The sequence below is a fragment of the Macrobrachium nipponense genome, chromosome 41 (genome assembly GCF_015104395.2).
Source record: "Macrobrachium nipponense isolate FS-2020 chromosome 41, ASM1510439v2, whole genome shotgun sequence".
Lineage (NCBI taxonomy): Eukaryota > Metazoa > Arthropoda > Malacostraca > Decapoda > Palaemonidae > Macrobrachium > Macrobrachium nipponense.
In genome coordinates this window covers 16,374,507-16,396,651 of record NC_061102.1, presented here as the reverse complement: position 1 = coordinate 16,396,651, position 22,145 = coordinate 16,374,507, and the positions used below count along the sequence as shown (strand labels likewise).

The window sequence follows — 22,145 nt, the reverse complement described above, 5'->3', positions numbered from 1 at the left end:
ATATTGACTGAAATGATCCTGCTACGGGTTACAAATCCCCAACCCCGCCCGGCCGAGGAACGAACCCAGGTCCTTGTGTGTGTGTGTGTGTGTGTGTGTTTAACTAGCTGCTACCCTCTCAGTGTGAGCTCAGAGCTCATTATTTCCTTAAGATATTGACTTATGTGAAGTAATGAACTGACAGAAAAACAAACCGTGTTCTTGAGTAAAATTTTATTTTCTAAAACCTATGTAACGATATATCAAAATTAAAAATAAAGTATAAAATGTGACATTTTTAAATATTATACCAGTTTTTATTCTTACAATTCAAGCCAGATTGGCACCGACTATTGCACTTGTAACCTTCTTTGTAACTTTTACAGCGATTTGTTGACACTGCTTCTTGCATACAGTACAGTTGCACTTAGCATAATCTTGACCACCAAACCTAGATGATTGCTGTACTGCTGACGTAGTCCTATCTCCTTGTCTGCACTCACTTCACCAATACTATACAGTTGCTGGCTACAAATATCAAATTGGCTCTCCTACTGTAGCGCCCCATGAGTATTCCATCTCTCATGCCAAGTCGATACATGTCATTTTCGTTACGATCTAAGATAACACCGATAACATTTCGTGGATCACCTTTTCCTCGATCAACTAACGGGATGAGAATTGTCACGTTATCTCCTGGATTACGTGGGACATGTTCTACAAGACTACGTTGGACCACGCCCTCAGCTTGAGCTAACTGACCAGCTGCTGCTCTGGACCATTGAAGTGCTATGTCTTCTTGGAGCTTATGAAGTTTTCCTTGAGGATTCTGGCCATAGGGTGGACTGTCTGGATAGGCAGAGCCCTCTGATTAATAACAAAACAAAACGTTTAATAAATGGTGATAGACTTGCCGTGTGGTTTGGAACTTAACCAAATTAGTTATTGGTTACCTTTTATAATTTTGTCTGCCGACTGTACATCTCTCGGGGTGATAATAAATTTCCCCTTCAGGTTCGGTCGTGCTTGAAGTTTTGCATTTGGGTACTTTTTTTCAAGGGCTAAAACAGCTGCATAAGATGTCTAGTCTTGTTGGGATACTACTCTGAAGTTGGGAAGTGCCTGAGACGTCGTGGTAGGTGCTTCAGAAGTCGAGGGGTTAGAAAGGTTGATGATACTTGTAAGGGCTTTTTTCCGTTTCTTTTGGACTTTCTGAAAGCCTTGGTCATCAAGGGAGGGCGGGTCCACCTGCTTGGGGCCAGGAGACGTCGGCCGCTTCTCTGCCATCGTCGTAAGATGATCCTCGAAAGCCTTTGTAGACTACCGACAAAGTGAGCCGCTAAAATTCGAATATAATAATGAGAATTATGGCGCAAGGATGACGTAACGTGTCACGTCGTGGTTCGTTCATGATCAGACTTTTTGAATCACACGCACGCACACACACACACACACACTGTTGCGGGTTCGTTCATGATCAAACTTTTTGAATCACACCAACACACACACACACACACACCCTCCTGCCTCAATAAAAAAAATAAAAAAACGTCTAACTAAGCTTATGTACCAAAGGCATCTGGCATTCACTGGTGGGGGGGGGGTTCACTTTTTAGAGTAATAAGGTTTAATACTTCTTAACTTCATTTATCGAGGAGAAAGAGAGAGAGTGGGGCGGGCGACAGGCACTACTTCACAGGTCATACCAGTTCGTGGGTTACCTATCCAGATATACAATACATTAATTACTACTGCGAGTTGATAATCAGTCTGTTCTTGATCAGAGCAACGACATTTTTAAGTACATCTTTAGCTGATTATCTGCCATATTAAAAAATAAAACTTCTGATTGTTGGTTGTGAATAGAAGTAAATGAGAAAATTAAACGTAAAAAAACCGCATGAGAATGAACGAATCTTAAAATCGGAAATGAAATAAACCAGGCAATGAAATGATAAGCAAAAATATAAAAACATAAAAACAAAAACTCTGGTATTATCTACAGAAAAAAAAGAGAAAAAACAAAAAACCACGCAATGACCAACCGACGACTCAATAAATAATATTCTCAAGTGATGCCGAGGAAAATAGAAACTATATTCAGATGTTCGATTCCGACTTGTAATAAATGAAAATATTCTCGAGAGATTCCTGTTTGGGGGGAAAATGGGACGTTCGTTATTATCACGGAGACCAGGTTATTAAAGATGTGTGAGCGCAAGAAATGAGTTTTTACTCCTAGAAAAGGATTCTTTTTATTTTTTAATTTTTTAATTTCTTTGGCTGGGATCGTAAGACTTTCTGGTTCGTTATTAAGAAAATTTGGATCATGCCAAGATCAGCAATCCACAATTTTTCAAGACAATAAATTATATCACTTCGATTTATTCTGATTCCAGATGTGAAGTGAATAAATTATTATTTTCTTTATGAGAAAAGGGAATTTTCATCATACACCATTTGTCATTATATTACTTTCCGTTATTTTTGCTTACTCGGGGAGTAAGCCTACAAACTATTTTGTTGTTGTTGTTCATGTTGTGGTGGTAGGAAAGGTCTACAGAGGAGCTTAAAAAGGTCTGAAAAAGGCGTTTTGCGTTGTGTTAAAGATTCATGAATTTTAGGATAGGATATTTATGATTTATTTATTGGAATGAAAATGTAAAAATTAAATAATGCGCATGTTAAACAGTACATAAAAATTATTTCTCATAAAAATATAGAGTATTTATTTTAATTTTCATTGATAAAACAAGGCTCTATTGGACCGTAGATTTTAGGACGTTCTAATTTATGTAAAAAATTAGGAATATAATGTTTACAACTTATGCATGAGGGGAAAAAATCTGGCGCGCGCCCCCGAGTGAACTGGAAGTCGGATCACGCACTGCTTTTCTTTCTGCTCAACTTTTAATACCTCGGTTATTTTTGTGTCATTTGATATAAAGAGTCCGCGCAGTGACCCGAGGGACGCTAACTTTTATCTGAATGAGTTAGAAATGAAATATCTCTAAGTTATCTACTTTTTTCTCTCTCTCTCTTCAACTACTTGATCACTTCACAAACTTTTTCGTATTATTTTTATATATCCATCCGACAGCGGCTCTAGATGTCGGGACTTCTGACCTAAAAACATCATTGACCGATAAAAACGTGGGAGTAATCACGGGGAGAGAGAGAGAGAGAGAGAGAGAATCCTGTTACATAACTGTACAAATATTCAATTCTGCAAATAATTCTCTACATAAAACCTGTACGATTGTCTTTTTCTATCTGATTCACTTTTTAAAGATTTAATCTTGAATATTTTCGTACAGCTACATAACTGTAGATTTGTTTCTCCATTTCAAGGCTCATGTTAATATGAGCACTTTTTCATTTATAATCATATATATTTTTTACTAATAATCATCTTCGCGTATAAACTGGGATGGTTCAGTGAACGAGGGAAAACGAGATTTGTTGAGTTGAATATAGAATTTAGGCCAAAGGCCAAGAAGCACTGGGACCCATGAGGTCATTCAGCGCTGAAATGGAAACTGGCAGTAAAAGGTTAGAAAGGTGTAACGGTAGGAAAACCTCGCAGTAGTTACACAATGAATCAAGTGTTAAGAGAGGGTGGAAAGTAAGATTAAGAAAGAGAATATGAAAGGAGGTACAGTAAAAGAAACGGAAGTGGTTGGAACTAAGGGCCGAAGGCACGCTGCAAAGAACCTCAAGTAATACCTACAATGCACGGCATGAGGTCCACCAGTGGCACTGCTCCCCTACGGGGGAAACTGGTTGTTCTTTTTGCTTAATCATTTATTCCTTTCAATCCTTCTTGTTTCCAGCAAGGATGACCATTAATCTTCATTAATGTGCCCTTCATGTTTCCTATCACCCAGACTGAGACTGACAGCCAATTTCAAACTTGGTTCATAAGGACCTGAAATTCAAAGTAAAAAAATATTATACTTTTTCTTACAAAAAAAAAAAAAAAAAAAAAAAAAAAAGTCAGAATCCATGCCAGGACTTTTACATTATGTTATGAGTTAAAATTTTTTATTAATATAAGTTGGTGTTTTAAAAGTGAAAAAAATAGTATACTTTTTTCTTACACAAAACCGGTCAGAATCCATTAGACGACTTTTGCATTATATCATAAGTTAAAATTTTGATTTAATATAATTCGGTGTTTGAAAGTTATGATATGCTAAATTAATTCAGGACTAAAATGCCACGGTGGAATAGCTTACAAATCATAGGAGATGAAACCATGGAATTAAACATTAAAAATCTTCCTATCTGCTGTTGCCTCACCGATGTCTAACCAGATTTCAGATGACATAAGAATCTTACTTTAGAGACTTAAGGGGCGAGGTTTGGGGGTGTGGGGTTGGTGGGGGAGGAGGAGTTGATCCACTTGTGGCAGCAGAGCGCTTAGCCTCCCCACCCCACCCCCGCCCCCAACACCACATCTCCACCTTACAGGAACTGTGATGTTGCGTGCCAGTGAAAATCTACAGCTGTTTGAGCAAGGCCTGAACTCCGGAATGACGCAAGTGCGAGTTGCTGACTACACCACTGAGGTGCCACGATCCTAGATGAGTTTTTATAAATTCTCAACTTAGGTTTTGAATGTGTCGAAACTTTCTCCGTGAAAGTGAATTGAATTAGGATATGATAAAGACTTCCAAGGAAAGTACAATTCCCGAGGAGTTCTACAGTGCTAGTAATAATAATTAATAAATATGACGAATAAAGAATAACAATAATTAATGAATAGTTATGATGAATAAGGAAGCTTGCAATAAAAGTTTGAAACTGTCGCAAACGACAAGGTTCGTTTATTGCCTTTCGTCGTAACTCGCAGTTAGTACTGCACAAGCAATAATTGCTCACAAACAACGCCATCCCGTTTACAGATACACACAAACACACTCGCGCACATACACACAATGACTGCAAATTAACAGCAAATTTATGAATCTGTTTTCACTGCCAAACTGGATTGTTAAGTAGTGCTCGAAAGATATTAGCTTCAGTCGATTTCTTATTATTTCTTTATATCAAAGTGCAGGGCAACTCCCAAACGAAAATGGATATAGTATATTTACTTTATATATGTAGTAGGGGGGAAGGTATGATAATGCGTGCTACCTTGGCTTGTTATTTAGGCGTCACCTACTCCGGGGTGCTAGTACTAAACACGACGGAGGCTCCTTAGGACGCCGTGTTTAGTACTAACCCCTTGTAATAAAAATATACACCAATTACTATGCTACGTCGTCGACAAGTTATATTGTATGGCAACTCCCAAACGATAATGAATATATATTTTGCTTTAAATAGTAGGGGGGAAGGAATGATAATGGATGTTGCCTTGGCTTGTTATCTACGCGTCACCGAGGTGCTAGTACTATACTATAAACACGACGGAGGCTCCTGAGGACGCCGTGTTTAGTAGTAATAGCCCCTCACGGATCAAAGTATTATATACATCCATTTCTATATTGTGTGGTCAACGAATTATATTAAATAAACCATATCCGTCTGCGGCCGTCTGCTTTACATCTACCGTACGGCGTTTAGTACTAGCACGGACCGTGAGTACTAGCATCCCAGAGTAGTAGGTGACGCGTAGATACTAAGCCAAAGTAGCACCAGAAGAGAACGAAGCTTTAGAACGTATTGACGACTCCCTGATTACAATTCCTGATCTTAAACGACCGAGTTCAGCCATGGAGTCATATAAATATGTCCTAAAAACTGGATAAAGGAGAAGGGCTGAGCGGAATGTCATCACCTTATTTACAGATAGAACAATCGATACCGGAACTTGCAACAGATATTTCTGGGTCAGGCTCAAGCGAGTGTGTCACAATGAGGCCGCGGAGACAGAAAAAAAAAAAGTTACTACACAAACTAGAGTATATTCCCTCTGGGTTTATTTATTTATTCATTTATTTTTATTCTGTTAAGGCAAATATGAGTCAGGCAAATGAACGCTTATTGTGACTGGCCGTGTTCAACCCAGGTCCAGCCTCTTGCACCACTGAACCCTAGGCCTAGAAAATTAAGCAGTATGGAGGTTCCTTTGTCCTGGCTTCGAGTGTAAGTGTAATTCCACGATCCTCTTTTATATTACAATATGTTTTTACTGTTTGGGAGCGCTAGTAATAATATACTTAATTTCACTTACAATATTCGTAACAAAACATGTCCTTTTACATTTTAAATCCAGAGTTATTTTAACAAAAATTTGATGAGTACTGGTGGCTCTTATGGAACAATGTATGGTTTACCCAAGGTGCATAAGGACGGTCCCTATTAGACTAATTCTTGCTTCCTACGAAACCCCTAATTATAAAATGGCTAAGTTTTTAGTGCCCTTATTAAAAGAAATTTCTATGAATAATTATTCAGTCAAAAATTCGAAACAATTTAGGGACAACGTTCTTATGCAGGATTCTGATTTATTATGGTAAGCTTGGACGTATTTTTTTTTTCCAATGTCCCTGTGGAAGAGACAATACAAATAATCTTAGACAAAATTTTTACCCAACGAGATATTTTATTTCACGGTTTTAATTATGATGATGTTAAGTAAATATTGCAACTGGCAGTGCAGGACACTGCCTTTATTTTTTAATAAAACAACTTACTCTCAGGTTGAAGGTATGGCCATGGCCAGTCCTCTTGGCCCAGTTTTTTCTAACATCTTTATGTGCCATCTAGAGGAACAACTGCTGGACAACTGTCCCCTCTCTTTTCTGCCGTTATTTTACAAACGATACGTAGACGGCACCTTCTTTCTTTTTAGAAATAAAGAGCAAGCCGACCAGTTTCTTGAATACGCCAATCTGGCCCATCCCAACATTAAGTTCAAGATTGATTAAGAAGAAAACAATAAACTTGCATTTTTGGATATACTTGTGTCCCGTAACGAGCAGGGCTTCTATACTTCTATTTTTAGAAAGCAAACATTAACTGGCTTAGGTAAAAAATTTTATAGCAGTTGTCCTTTTAATTTTAAATTGAATTCCTCAAATACGCTCTTCCACAGGGCCTATACTTTATCCTCCCCTTGGTTTGGTTTCCACCAAGAAATCTCATTTCTCCAGAAGTATTTTTTTTTTTTTAGAAAATTTACCCATCCAAGCTTTTTTTAAAACAATTGTATAATTTTTTAAATCGTAAGTTTGTTCCTGTTTTTAATATTCCTACTGTACCCAAGTGGGCATTTTACTTCAGTATCCCTTTTATTCATGATAAGTTCTTCTATTCACCGACACCTTCCGGCAGTTAACAGTAGTTATACTCAAGAACCCGTTAACCATTGCTTCTTTTTTTTAAACAAAGACAATAGTTCCGGAAACCGTATAATAAATATTCTATAATATAAGAAATATAGCGAATTGAATACTTCCTATAAGTAGCCTAGATGGTTGTGAGAGGTGGAGCCAAGAGGCCCATCACACTCAAATACCGGTAATTCAACAAAGTTATGCCATAAATACAAATCTGTAGTACTACTATGAGATTCAGGGCCTCTGCAACACGGTTTTTTCGCAATAACTTTTTATCTATGCATTTCATAAATATAACGCTTATTCAGAATACATATTATATCAACACATAAATTTTGAGTGTATTCTTCACTACGTAGGTTGAATAAATTTGGTACTTATATTGTAAAAGTGACCTTTTTTGAAGACGGGCCAACTTACTCAGAGAAAAGGTTTCGAACGCACTCGTTACGTAACTTATGACATCATTTCTTCCCTCTTTCTCAATAGATGATTGGCTATACGTAACGAAGGCTAAACCTCTGGCAACAATGACATACAAATTTAAATACAAGCAAAGCAGTACACCTTTATGAACTCTGGAACCTCCCCACTGATAATTGCCATAATGAACAATCCAACAAAATATGTTAATAAATACAAAAACACATCGATTATTAGTCTAACTCCCAAAATAAGTTCCAAAGAAATTACAGTCTACTTTATAGGTCACAATCAGATTGACAAGATGTAGGGAATAGTTGGTAATTACCAAAAACATAGTAGACAAGCTTGATTTGATAACTGCTATATCCAATGTCAAGCAAATTTTATTTATTGGCTATCTACCTATTTACTGAAAAAAAAAATCCGGTACCGTATATTGGCTTTAAACCTTCACCAATAATTATCGTCATAATGGTGACTTCATGAGGCTCCACCCACTTTCGCCTCGTTATAATTCAGGATAACACTGAAGGCTACGCATTGTTGGATTAGAAAATTTAACGTCTGGCTATAAAAACTAATTTCTCGAGTAGTTGTAAGAAGTGCTAAATGATCCTCAAGGATCCCAGCAGTTGGCCTAAACGTTTAATTCATGTATATTACTGCTATACTGTTGCGGCACTACTGCTACAGTAGCATTACTACGCTAGCACTGATATCCCACCCACATCTATGTATCGTTCCGCCATTCATAAAGTCTTTGGGTTTCAGAGCCGATGGCATTTCTGTCTGGTGGATGGGCGGGGCAACATTTAGTCAAAAGGTGTTTGTTTTTCTACTCTTGGCTCGTAATCATTGGCCATGGCGTCGGCTAAATCATTTTTACTCTATAAACATTAAAACTATCGGGTTTAGGTTATTAATAATGCTGACAAAATTTGTGTGGTTGTAAAATATACATATGTCAACTTTCAGCTACATCCGATGCTTTGACAAGGAACAAAGTCCTAAAAACCGTGTTACAGAGACCCTGAATCTCATAGTAGATTAGCATATCCAGTAATATGTTCTAAGCATAGATTAATTAATAAAATAATATCCTTGCAAAGTAGATGCTTTGATGACTTATACAACCCACAGCTACAAAACCTGGTGTGTAACATCTTTGTGAACAGATTCGAATATCATTGGTAATACAGGTAATTATAGCCCAGTCAATCTGGGGCACAAATAGATACAACATAGCAAAAGTTGGTAGAGTAGCCATTTACGGTTTTGTGATCCCTGGCCACATCCAAATAGCATATCAATCATCTACCATTATTTAAATAGTCAATCCAGGCGATACAAGACGGAGGACAGAATGAGAGAGAGAGAGAGAGAGAGAGAGAGAGAGAGAGAGAGAGAGAGAGAGAGAGAGAGAGAGATGCGTGCTTATAGTATAATTAAAAAGGATATCTTCGTCTGAATAATATTAATATGAATAGTCAGTTCCAACAATATTTAAGGCAATTTTTATTTAGAAAATGTGATAACGATTAAAAACAATACGATGTGATAAGATTTCATAATCATTTTCCAAAAAATATATGGTAACATGTTTCTTAAAAAAGAAGGTCTTAAGTATATCTCAGATTAATAACTAAACAGGAATGAAAGCTCTCTCTCTCTCTCTCTCTCTGCCCATATATATTTAGTTCAATATTGCATTTCTTTGCGTGATTACCGTAATTTCCCTCCTCCTCCCTTTCGAACCATTCTAACTATGTACTGGTTGTTTGAAGTGGGCCACTTTCAGGGCAAGAAGGGCATGATCTCACCGAGCCAGGCCTGGCGGGGCGAAACCGCTTTTGTAACTGGCTGTACATACAGGCAGTCCCCAGTTATTGGAGGACGTGGTTAATGGCAATCCGGTTTTATGGTGCTTGTCTAGTACCATAAAATCGGTGATTTATGGCGTCATAACACGCAGAATTCCAGTTATCAGAGCCATAAGGTGCCAGTACGTAATAGTTATGACGCCGTAACACACTTAAAGGATATTCCATTAACCGGTTATTGGCGCCATTAACTATACTCTGTTTTTTTTTTCATCTGTCCATCCGCCTGTGGTATTTTTGTATGGTAACACTGCGTCCTGGGCTTTAGATAGTTACGCTATTTGTAAGTTTTAGGTAAATAAAAGGATATTTGGGTGTACATTTGCAACTGAAAAGTGTTTTAATAATTTACTGTATGCGAATTACACCGTTAATATTCGAAATAGGATATTATTATAATCGTTGAATGTAAGCTAATGTGACTATCTAAAGCCCGGGACGCAGTGTTACCATACAAAAACACCACAGGCGAATGGACAGATGGAAAAAAAAACAAGAGTATAGATATCATCACCATAAATCACCAAGTTTTGGTTAATGGCGGCTTTTGCATGTCGGCACCCTGCCAAGATGTCTTTTTGTAAATTTGCTCATAAATATACCAAGGGCTTGCCGTTGGCTTTAGTTCTTATCTTTTATGATAGTATGTCTGTTATAGATGCAATTTTGCAAAGAAATATTAGAAAAAACATAAAATAAAAAAAATTTATTGCATCTTCGTTCTGTATAAATTTACATTAAATATTTTACAGCAAATATGCTCAGAATTTACTAATTTTATTTCTTACTTGTTTTGTTATTATGTGAACTACATATAATTATAATTTCACAAAGTAAAATAAATTTATTATAAAAATCATGTATAACTTATAAAATTTACGATTGTGTTGTAAGAAGCTCCACAAGGGGTTGTAAATAGTTACTTTCAACTTCTCGCATGGAAGGTAAGGAAAATTTTTATAATTTTATTTCTAAAAATTTTCACCTTGTGCATTTGCATATCTTCCTCTTTCCATCGAGGTATTTTTTTCATAAATTTTTCATAAATTGGCTGGCTGGGGTGCTGCATATTAATTTATTACCCTGTCCATTAAGGGTTAAAGCCCCAAGAACAGTCACTCTGGACTGACGTTCCCAAGAGACGGAGATTTCGACACCAAAATAATAAACAGCTCCACCTACAAAGATTGATTACCCAATCCAATAGTGTAAAGGCAAACCCTAATTTTAGTTCATTACTGTCTAATATGTAGCCAAGCCCTTAAAGATGCTACAGCTCCACAAATTAGGGTATCACTGTAAGTGAATACCCTTACAAAAGGCCAAGCTGAGCAAAAAGCAGGTCTTCGCGTCCAAAACCTCTTCATGAACTGGTAGATGATTCTAACTCAGGCAGAGTTGAGGTACTTTGAAAGTTATGAAGAATGGACACTCAAAACTACTTGTCCTTCAGTTCTCACGAAAGTAAGAAGTTCCCCGTCTCTTTGGTTGGCAATCAAATATAAACATCAAAATGACAATACCAAGGCATATCTGAAGAAGAGAAATTTGTTCGGTGTTTAAAGGACGGACACTGTTAAAAACATCGTTCTGCTCCCTGCACCCACAAGTTAGATGCTACCCTCCCTATCTTCCCCTCTTTTCAAGACCTGGCACACCAGAGGGAGAGAGTAAAAAGGGTAACAATCTATTTTCTTCAAGGGAAAAGGATAGATTTCAAGTCTGCCCAATCCCAAACAATTCTGAAGTGAGAAGTGACTTTTAATCGAATCTTGCTTGAGGAAAGAAAAGACAAATATCTGATGTGGAGAACTAAGTCCTTTCATGGTATGGGCACTTAAAACTCCCAGGGAGGAGCATCCTACACTTCAACTCCAGTCACCCTTAGTTGCTGTTTCATACAAGACAAGATGATCAATAAACTGTTAGCCAAACAACCATAGATTAAACCGCAAATATTATTGCAGTGAATGGAAACCATTCTGACATAACCTCTAAGAATGAGAGACCAGTTAACACCCCACAGCCTGGTTAAAATACTGCCAAGGACACCTCTGGTGTGAAAATGGGTGAGGAAGAAGTCTACAATTCACAAGAGACAAAGGTACTTCCCAACCTATAGAGCAGGGAATTAACCTCTATAAACACCATACACTAACTGCGCCTATGGCGGTGAGCCCAGGAAGCTCCTCTGGAGTATACCTGAACGTCAAGTTCCCTATATGAGACCAGGGTCATGAAGTAATAGTTGCCTACCTAGGATATTTTTTACATGACAAGCACAAGGCACTCGAAGCCACTCCATCATGGCCTGCAAGAAATCCAGGAAAACGATATTGTCCGGTCCCATCCAGTCCTTGGCGGCCTATATTGCTCTTCATCCAAGATACTATTCTGTACCAAACCAGATGAGTCCCTCATTGGAGAATATACAAGCTGAGATAGTCACTACCAGAACTTTGCTCTGACTTAAAGGCTGCCAACACTCCCACACCTCTCCTACTTACCACATGGATAACCATGCCCACCTAGGGTAGAAGAGGTCAAAGAACTGTCACTGGACAAGGATTAATTGGACCACAAACTCTGCTGCAGTGCAAACATCTTGAGCATAGGAACAATGCAGGTTCATTCCAAAAACCTGAGGAAGGCTCAGAAGGATAACCTTCCCCACCACCAGCACAAAACCAACCTGTAGGTTAGTAAGCAACTAGCAAATGGGCCTTGAGAACTCTAAGCTGAGCAGGTCATGCAAACCTCTCTCACCACTGAAGCCAATTAAGACTTCTTACAAGAGGTCTAGACTTCCTTATCTCAATGCTGCTGAACTGCATAGGAAGAGAGAGCAGGGCTGAGCAGGAGGTGGAGGCAAAAGACAGAAGGAAATGAAGAAAAGGAACTTTTACAGCTCTCCTATTCTTCCCACCACTCTCCTTGTTTGCCTCACACCACAAGGCTAGTCTAGTCAGGGACCTAAGACGTAACACAGCAGGACTACTGTAACCATGAGTCTACTTCATGAGTTTGTGACTGTCTTACAGACACCTCTAATGCAATATTATTGGTAATGTGTATATAAATCAGGAACCCTTCATCAGAAGCTGCTATGTTCCCGGCAAAAATTATTACAAGGTTGATCATGAACTGCGATGTAGATGCTCTAGTTAGCTCTCCATTGAGGCAAGAACAAACAAAATGCACTGAAAAAATACCACAAGCACTTTCAGCCACGAAAAGGCACTAGTACATAAGAAAGCACTCAAGATTGATAAATCACAAAATGGCAAAGGTTCACAAAAAGGAATCGAGCAGCACACAAAATTACTGAATGCAAGGAGCATGTCTGAAACCTATAGCTGCCAGGATACCGAGTAAAGTCGTCTGAGTGAGAAAGGGCAACCTCAGAGCTGTGGATAGGCAGGGGTCGACTGTAGTACAAGTTTTTAGGAATAAACCCTTCAAACCAGCCTTAGGGATGTTTGGAGTTTAATCCAGTACTAATGAAACACAAAAAGAAAAGAAATTATTTTATTATAACACCTTGAATATTAATACAAGAATACAGTAGAAAAAAAAATTGCAGATGGCTGAACTTGAACAAAGGCCGGATCACCCAAAGATAAAAACTGATGCTAATTTTTTCACTATGAACTTGCACACCACTGTGGAATAAAGACGTAACCATATAGGTTAAAGACAAAACTACACTGATTCAGATCACATTTAACAAGACACTTGAATGTAACACCACGCAATTTGGTAAACGAAGTTTTTTAATGAAACATAAAACCTGTGGTTCACCAAACTAAATACAGTACCATCAAACCTTATTTCTACTAGAAGTTGCACCAGAAAAAAAAAGTGTAAATGACCAATGCAGTAACTACATTAGCTGTAGTTGCAACATTTAAGATAACTATTATACAATTAAAACACTGATTTACATTCATCCCCTGCAATCTTCCCTTATATAGAAAAGACAATAATCATTCAAGAGATTACACTTCAACAACACTGACCTTTTTCACACTTGAATGTTCACACTGCTGAAAAACACCCATGCTTTGCAACTACCAAAGATACATTTAACCACCTCACAAATGGTACAATATATCAAAGTCTCAAACAAAATTATATCACATCTAAAAAGTTAAAAAGAGCCATCATGATTACGTCCTTATATCCAGACTAATTATCAGGACTAGTATCAGTTTCAATGTAGACAGCAGCCATACTTGGTTACAGCTCAGTCATTCAGACTGAAACATTTCTTAGAAATTCCTTGGATAGGCACTTGCAGTGGCAAGAACATTGTTTAAGATCACTGAATTTTGAGTGAGACATCAAACTAATATTTTTCCCTTTTTTACCATTAGCTAAGGTTTAATAGATTTTGAATAAGGACCTATTATCACTGCATATACTTATTGCATGATTTAAACTTTATGTTTGTGACCACAAGACTACATCCAGGGAACCTCTGATGAACGGCACTATTAGTGCGGCCCTGAGTTGTTAATCGATGGAGAGACTGCAACCCTTAATACAATAATAATAATAACAATGCTGATGATAATTTTCTGTAATAACAAAATTAAAATGAATGCAGTTAAGATGCCTTATCATACTATCACACTTCCTTATTTCAGGTGAACCAGCCTTTTTGCTTTTCAATAACATCTAGTAACATAATTAACCAGAGAAATGTATATAAATATATAAATGTATCAGTACATATTAGCATCTCCAAGAAAAACCACATCTTCATCAAAAGTCTATCAATTACATCTAATATGATATGCAACTACAAATTCCCTTTATGATGGAACAAAGTATTCTAACACTGGAAATAACCAGAATGGCAAGTGTTGAACTAAATAATAATCATAACAATTATAATTTAACCATTTAGCCATTCTGTTTAGCCATACCACTTTTAACAATCTCGAATCTCCCAAGTATGGCAAAATGTGAACACCTATAGGTCCTGGCATAATTATAAAAAACAAAAATTTTGCTCATTTGGATCAGTCCTTTGGTAAGTCAATAAAAAGTAATTCCTTTCTCTTATTAATCCATACTAAAGAGATGTCACCACACACCTGTAATCAGACTCAAAATGCTGAAAGTAAGTGAATATCCACACCACACATTTCCAGCACTTATCATGAGTAAACTACACTACAGATAGTAAATTTCAGAAATGACAAAATTAGGTTATGTATTACTGTAAAAGAAAATATTAAAAAAAATTACCGCAATTCTTTCTAATAATGTAATAATGATACAGAAATACATGTCAATCTGATTACTTCATGAAAAGTGTCTTTCGGGATAACATAATTGCCCAATTGTAAACATCCAATATTCAAATTATATCCATTTTACCTTTTCTAAAGGCCTGTCCAGACGAGCAGACGGGATCGCCGGGGAGTGCAGTAGGTGGGCAAATTCTGCCTTGCTTACCAGTGAATGTTGTCCACACGGCAGAGCTGACGAATGGGTGGGTGTGCCCGGAGACTCGTACGAAAAACAATGTGGCTAGTACTGCTTAGAAAAAGAAACTTGTGCTGCGTAACAATCTGCATATGTATAAAGAAAAAGACGAGTATGTGGTGCAAAGACTGGCTAAATAGATGTTTACAGGATCCATGAAATAATAGTACATAACTACAATATGGCTATGAACATGATAATATAAACTATGTGAGAATGAGCATAAGCACATTCATGGCCATTGATTCCGAACAAAACTAGCAAAAGTAAAGCTATACATCCAAAAACAAGATACAAACACGACACAGCAAAACGAGAGAGAGAGAGAGAGAGAGAGAGAGAGAGAGAGAGAGAGAGAGAGAGAGAGAGAGAGCGCTACTAAGAATAGTTCAGTTGTGTCAATATAGAGAGCCACGACTGCATATGCATGTATGAGTGTATGTATTTATATAATCCAAATTTTTGTAATTCAGTTAAACATGTATAGTACATATATGTATATGTTTTTATAGTACAAAGTATGTATACGTATGTACTTTGTATTTATATATTAATATTAATAAGGCATTTGCTTATGTTAACTTGTTTATTTTTGCAAGATCATGTTACCTAATCTATTGGATTTTCTTTATTTACTTTTATACTAAATGCCAAGTCATGCTCTAGTTAAAAAGATCAATGATAAAACAGTCCTTTTATTTTTCATTTTATGGGTTCCCTATGATAACGTAAGTCTGGCAATCATACCGGCCCATCTGGACATACCTCAACAGTGTACATAAGAACACTTAGATTTTTGTTTAACAAAAATTCTCATGTATTACGTTACTCAAATTACGGAAAAACATATTCGATAGCTGCTGTATCAAAGTACCTCCCATTATCAGAGATGCTAGAATAATAGTGGTCAATGTAATTACTTAATTCCCAGTATCCCAGTACAGAATAGGTGATGATATATCATTTGCTAAAAATGTTTTCAATGCCTTTAATATTCAGATCATATGAAGTACTAATGTCAGGCATGAAGTTAAAAACTCATCTTGAGTGGCAAGCTGCACAGCAAAACCAATTTGAAAGGGTGTTCATATTTTCAGTCTTCAATACAACTAAAGAAGTAAATTGGTTTATCGAGGCCAGAGTCACATTTCTGGTCTCGTAGAATGTGCCCAAGGGATTTGTTCTTCTGAGGTGAAAAAAAAAAATTGGACAGCCAAGTCAAGAACGTAGGCAATATACTGGAACCACAATGGCACCCCAAAGATCCTTCAGTACCATTTACAACGTGTCACATGGTTAATCCATACAAAAGTATGCTTGTTTCAAATCAGGGTTAATCCATACAAAAGCAAGCTTGTTTCAAATTAATCATTCAAGCCATTTAACAAAATCATAGCATAACACAAATTAACAGATCATTTGTTAATTCTGTGTCCAATAAAGTGAGATACTAATTTGCTCTTTAGTCACACAAACATAATTTGTCCTATTCACAAGGTAACCTAATTTCAAATCAGGAATAATGTGTCTTCAAATAAGGGCATAGAAAAAAAGACAACATGAAATATTTCTGACCTTGATAAGGTTAGTTAGACTAAATTTTATATTTTATCAAGTTGAAAATGGGAATGATTAAAGGGATACAAAGAACGGAAGGAAAAATAATTCAAACATCTTTCAGTGAATTATTCAAATTAGGATTTTTAATGAAAACTTGAATATGGGAGAATATTACCAAATTTTAAAGGATTGAAAATGAATTAAATGAACTGTATCCATCAACATTAAATAAACCATGTATTAAAGTTATGGATACTAGAAATGATAAAATAAATTCCCACAGTTCCTTCTGCTTCTTTCAAAGATATAGTAGTCTGAACATCTACAATACTGTTAAAATACTATACTACGCACTACAATGGAGATGGTAATTACGTTTTTTGCTAAGTTCCTTCACCCTATGCTGCAATGCTTTCTGACTTATTTTTCATCTATACATTTTGATCTCTTCCCACCTAGTGGTCAAACTTCTTAAACTTCTCCCAGCTCCAATTTTCACCACTTAATAAAGAGGAAGTTCTTCTCGGGAACCATAGGAGTGGAAATGTGACACAGTGGTTCTATTAAACTAATTTAAAATAATTACAATATGTATTAAAAAAAAATACTTGTTTTAGACATCAAATATATATATATACACAATATTACATCTAGTTTCTGCTGATCCATAAAATATATTAATACATTCTCAAATATCAACATAATATTTACCTTTATCATCTAAAATATAAACAATCTTACATTTAAACATTAGCAGACAAAGGAAACAGGTGGAATTAATGTTTTTCCTACATTTAAGGAAATTGAATAACTGTTAACAACCAAATCTTAAGATTTTTCACAAGAAAACTCAATAGTTGCTTCACCAACTAAGTTATAAAAAATTTTATAACAAAAAAATGAGCATGAAAAAATTAGATTTTCAATGACTACCATTTTACTACTGCATTTCAATGCCCATCAAATTTCACATAACCAAGTCTTCATGTCTGTTTTGCCCTTTTTTTTTATTTTATTTATTTTTATTTTTTTTGTAAGATCTGCCGCCAAATTAAGCACTTATTTCCATCCTACTGGAAAGCAACTCTAAAACCCTTCTACATCATACATGTAAATATGAATAAAAACTACTGATGGAGATGTGGTGTTCCTGGCTTACGCTCTTGCTTCAAAACCGACTGTATACAATTCTCATCGTTTCGCAATCTTTGAAAACCAACAAACTGCATGGCACCTAAAACTCATCCGGCATTAATTTAGGCTGCGAGCAAAATATAATAGCTGATGTTTGCATTTTGGCAATGTTTGCATGTCTGCATTAACCCCTTGCATGCACCATGGAAGGGAATCCAGTGTACTACACGGTACTAATTCGGAGATTAGCAAAAGAGGATGCTTTAGTCAGTCAACGGAAGAATCAACAGGTATGCAAAATTTATAGTTATTTGGTTAAAGAGAGAGACAGAGAGAGACTCGTACTTCAAAAATAACATTAAATTAATTTACTTTCCATTTAACAAAGTCATCCTATTTGCTTATCCCATTTCCATTATTCTATACAGTCTATATACATGTTTCAGATAAGGCATATATCTAAGTAACACAATGTACAGGCTGTTGCACTGATGAGCCAATGTTGTCAAAACACAATCCCCTCTCCTGATTGCAATCACAATCTCATTCCTCTTTCCTCTGAGGAGCACAAGTAGTTCTTTACTAGTTCACTCTCCTTGTTCTTACTCTTTATGGTTATTATCTTTGTCATTCCTTTGGCAACCCTCAAACACCTACAATACTGGCCATCATGCTTGCAATATCACAGGTTTTTCAGTTAGATTCGAAAGTGATGGAAGTTACAACTTTTCATGTCTTCGAAAGCAGTTAACAGAAAAAATGGACAAGAAATAAAATGTGTACACTGTTATGGTCCATTAAAGGTTGTACCAGACATCATTTATCAATAAAATTGCTAGTTTAATTAACTAGATACCACTGATATAGCAAAGCTTCCTTTTGTGTCTCACTAAAATTAAAAATAATGAAAAAGGGTCCCTACCATAAAAATAAGATTCACAGTTATCTTAGACTGGGTGAAATATATGTGAAAAGCTGAATTAACCCTTGTTAAGATTTATTTATAAAAAAAAATAAAGCAGTATAGTTTGAACCACTATCAACAATAAAATGTTTTATCCTAGAAATGACTTAGAATGATGAAAAACCTCGCCTGGCTTTTTTTCTCCAATCTCAATCTCACATACATCTTAGCTGCACAGAAACTACCTGATTCTTTAACACCATGACTTATGGGTGAGCAAATTTCCTTCCAGTTAGATGGAATATTATAAAAAAAACCATTATCATTGTCTAGAACAACAGAGTGAAGTAAACTAAGAAAATGTAAATGTACTTCCATCACCATCTGAATTCAGCCAAATAAACCTTTCATCATTACTCCAGACCTTTCACTGACAACATAATATAAAGCCATTTACCAGTTCTGCCTAAGTTGGTTGCATTTTAGCTTGGTAATCTGAATCACCTACATAAAAATAAAATCATAGGCAACTCAGCAAGGATGAAACCCATCAACACTAGCTTTATTTACTACTTTCATACATCAGATCATACTATGCGAATGATATCCATTCTATTTATATAACTCAACCCCATACTGTATATCATAACTTTTTCCAGAAATTTCCAGTATACATAAAAAAAATAAAAAAAAAACAAAAAAAAGTTATTTGCAGTTCTGGTGGTTGACTGGATTCATCCATAATACAGTATCTAGTAATATAATACAATGTTCTTTGAAGCAAAGGAAAAGAAAAACGAATGAGAGACCAAAGATTCCACATTCTTTTACACTGCCTTGCATTATAAACTTCAAAGTACGTATTTTCCTTTTAAAATAAGCTTCAGAATTGTATGGCTTTTGAAGATGTTTCATGGAATAAATTTCAAGTTACCAAGTTAACGTCCAATCTCTCCTAAAATGTTGTACCTATCTATGTACTTTGAATGTGGATGCCAAATGCAATTTTCAGTACCACCCTTTCATTTCCATAGGGCTGTCTAATTCACTGGTTAAAAGTTGGCAATAAAACGAGAACACTTTATGCTTAAATGACTTCAATGTCACAGTGTGCAACAGTGTCTATGCAGTAAATGCATTTCCCCAAACACTATGGGGAAAATCTTTCCAGAACTATACTGAAAGATAGAATATTTGTTTTGCCACATATACAACTGCTTGCAATCAGACCAGCTTGTTAAAGGCCAAATATTCACATTTTCCACTAAAACCACAAATAGCATAAAGAGCAGGATTCATTCTGGACACATTAACTTCTGGAAATGTATTCTGTATAATTCTCGTCAGTTCTATTAAAAATATTTCAAGTTAAATGAATATAGCATTCAGCTTCTGCTGACCACAAAAAGGCATTATGCTGAACACGGAAGCAAGTACAGTATGTCTTTCCAAAAGCATAATTTTAATCCCTAACTTCAACTTGTCTAAACTTCCTTTGGAAAAAGAACTAACAAGGTTCACCATTATATGTTAAACTTTTAGGATTCAATCGTGCTCATTAATGCATAGACTTTGAATGGTAATCCAATGTGGTGACCAGGATGTAAGGATGGAAGGGATAGCTAATCAAGCTTTGCCAATGCAATGCAAGAAATGCTTGGCATTTCCCAGCACCACATAATTATAACAACACATACTGAAGTAAGCCATTTCTCTTTTCAAATTGGTCTCTTGCATAACTAACACAGCCCTGTGTCATGACATCCTTGCCTCTGGTGGCAATATTTCAGTCTACATCACATCATATAACAATTCAATGACTGATGAAAACTATAAATACTTTAATTCATCTTTCTTAACTAGATTTCAGTGTAATCCCACCAGTCCTTCTCATATCCTTCATGTACATGTTCAAGTAATTTTCTACGTCGTTGATCACAGTACCTGGAAATAAAAACACGTTTGACAGCTTTAGGTACATATGAAGAATTTACCTGTGCAAAGTGTCAACAATAGTTTTTCCTTGCAATCCTAAAACCACCATTCCTTAAAGGTTAACAATATGAAATAACCAAGTTATAATGTAATAGCTAGTCACTTCAAAAAATTAAGTTTAAAATGACAAATTTTTAATTAATTTGTAGTCTTCATAGCTAACAAACCCTCAGTCTTAACAATAGTAGAAATCTGGTACAGCTGAAAACCAGTTAAAAATATTAAAAAATTGTACACGAAAGGAATCTATCGCATCTGGCATCTAAAGCGCAGATGAGGTGGAAGCTGGTCAGCGACCATGCTTGAACCCCGTGATGCATTTCATCTTTCTTTGCTCTCCTCCTCCAAAGCCAGTTTTTTTTCACTAAGCCTGCAATTCCTTTCCTCCATCAGATCTAAGTGGCAATTGCATCAACGCTTGTGTCCCGGCCTTTCAGGGTTTCCATGCTCACACTTCCTAGCTTCCACTTTGAATGAACCCCCTACAACTTGCAGTAGGTGTCATTCTAATTTTTGTAATATAACCAATCCATGCCTGGAGTGTTGCTCCTGGCCTCTTTTCCCATTTCATGTCTGCATGCCTTCCGGCAGTGGGTCCCCTAGCAGTCCTCCCCTCCTGGCCTCCACTACTTTGGGTCGCATGTGCTGCCACCAGCAGGACACTATCACTGCGCCTCATCCTGTGTCACCTTTTCCCTTTCCATCAGTGAGTCCATTGACTCTGGCACAGAGTCCGATGCACCCTGTGACATCACTCCCAGCGTCATCTCTCCCTGTGACATCAGTACTAGTGATGTTACATCCCACCTGTTGCCATGAGGTCACATCCCATTATCTTAGCATAGTTTTTTCATATAAATCCATCAATCTCATACAAGTCCCAACCCTAACAATCTTTTCTTAAACAAGCAGAAGAAGGATGGCAGTGTCGTAATGCATGTGCCCAACCAATTATATCATTATCAAAATGACAACTGAGGTGGGAGGAGGGCCAAGCAGCTTAATATTCCAAGACCATTTACATATACCTGTAGGATTCAAGATTGTGTAGCACAAGTCACTTGTAATTGTTTAGTACTTTCTGGGTTGGAGCATGAGGATACTTGCCAATTATGTAATACATAAGAGACTAGCAAATCCAAACGTCTTCATTTCTAGGATACTAACATGAATAATAGAGAGAAGTTACGAAGTAGATGATGACGACTCCCAACACACTTCCCAAAGGTAAAACCTAACCTTCCACTGATGCCTCTTCAAACTCATACAAATTCAACAAAATGATATTTAAACCCCTCCGTTAAATCCTACTAGATATGGATTGGTACTGCCAATATCTGCACTTGAAACAACAGACACATCCACGTATTAAAGCAACATGATTGAAGAAGGTTCTGATTTTGCAGAATGGCACTCAATTACTGCACTTTACAATCTGTTAATTATAAGTCTTCAGGGCATACTAAGGCCTACTTTTTG

At 36.5% G+C, this 22,145-nt stretch overlaps 1 protein-coding gene across 1 annotated transcript in view; it reads right to left on the bottom strand.

The window, feature by feature from the left end:
- Positions 1–13,091: 13,091 nt before the first annotated feature.
- Positions 13,092–22,145, bottom strand: part of LOC135212538 (E3 ubiquitin-protein ligase arih1-like) — a 46,967-nt gene continuing 37,913 nt past the window's right edge. Inside the window, exon 9 of the mRNA XM_064246066.1 lies at positions 13,092–20,615. Coding sequence (XP_064102136.1) covers positions 20,531–20,615 — 85 coding nt within the window. The 3' untranslated portion in view covers positions 13,092–20,530. The remainder of the gene's footprint in view (positions 20,616–22,145) is intronic.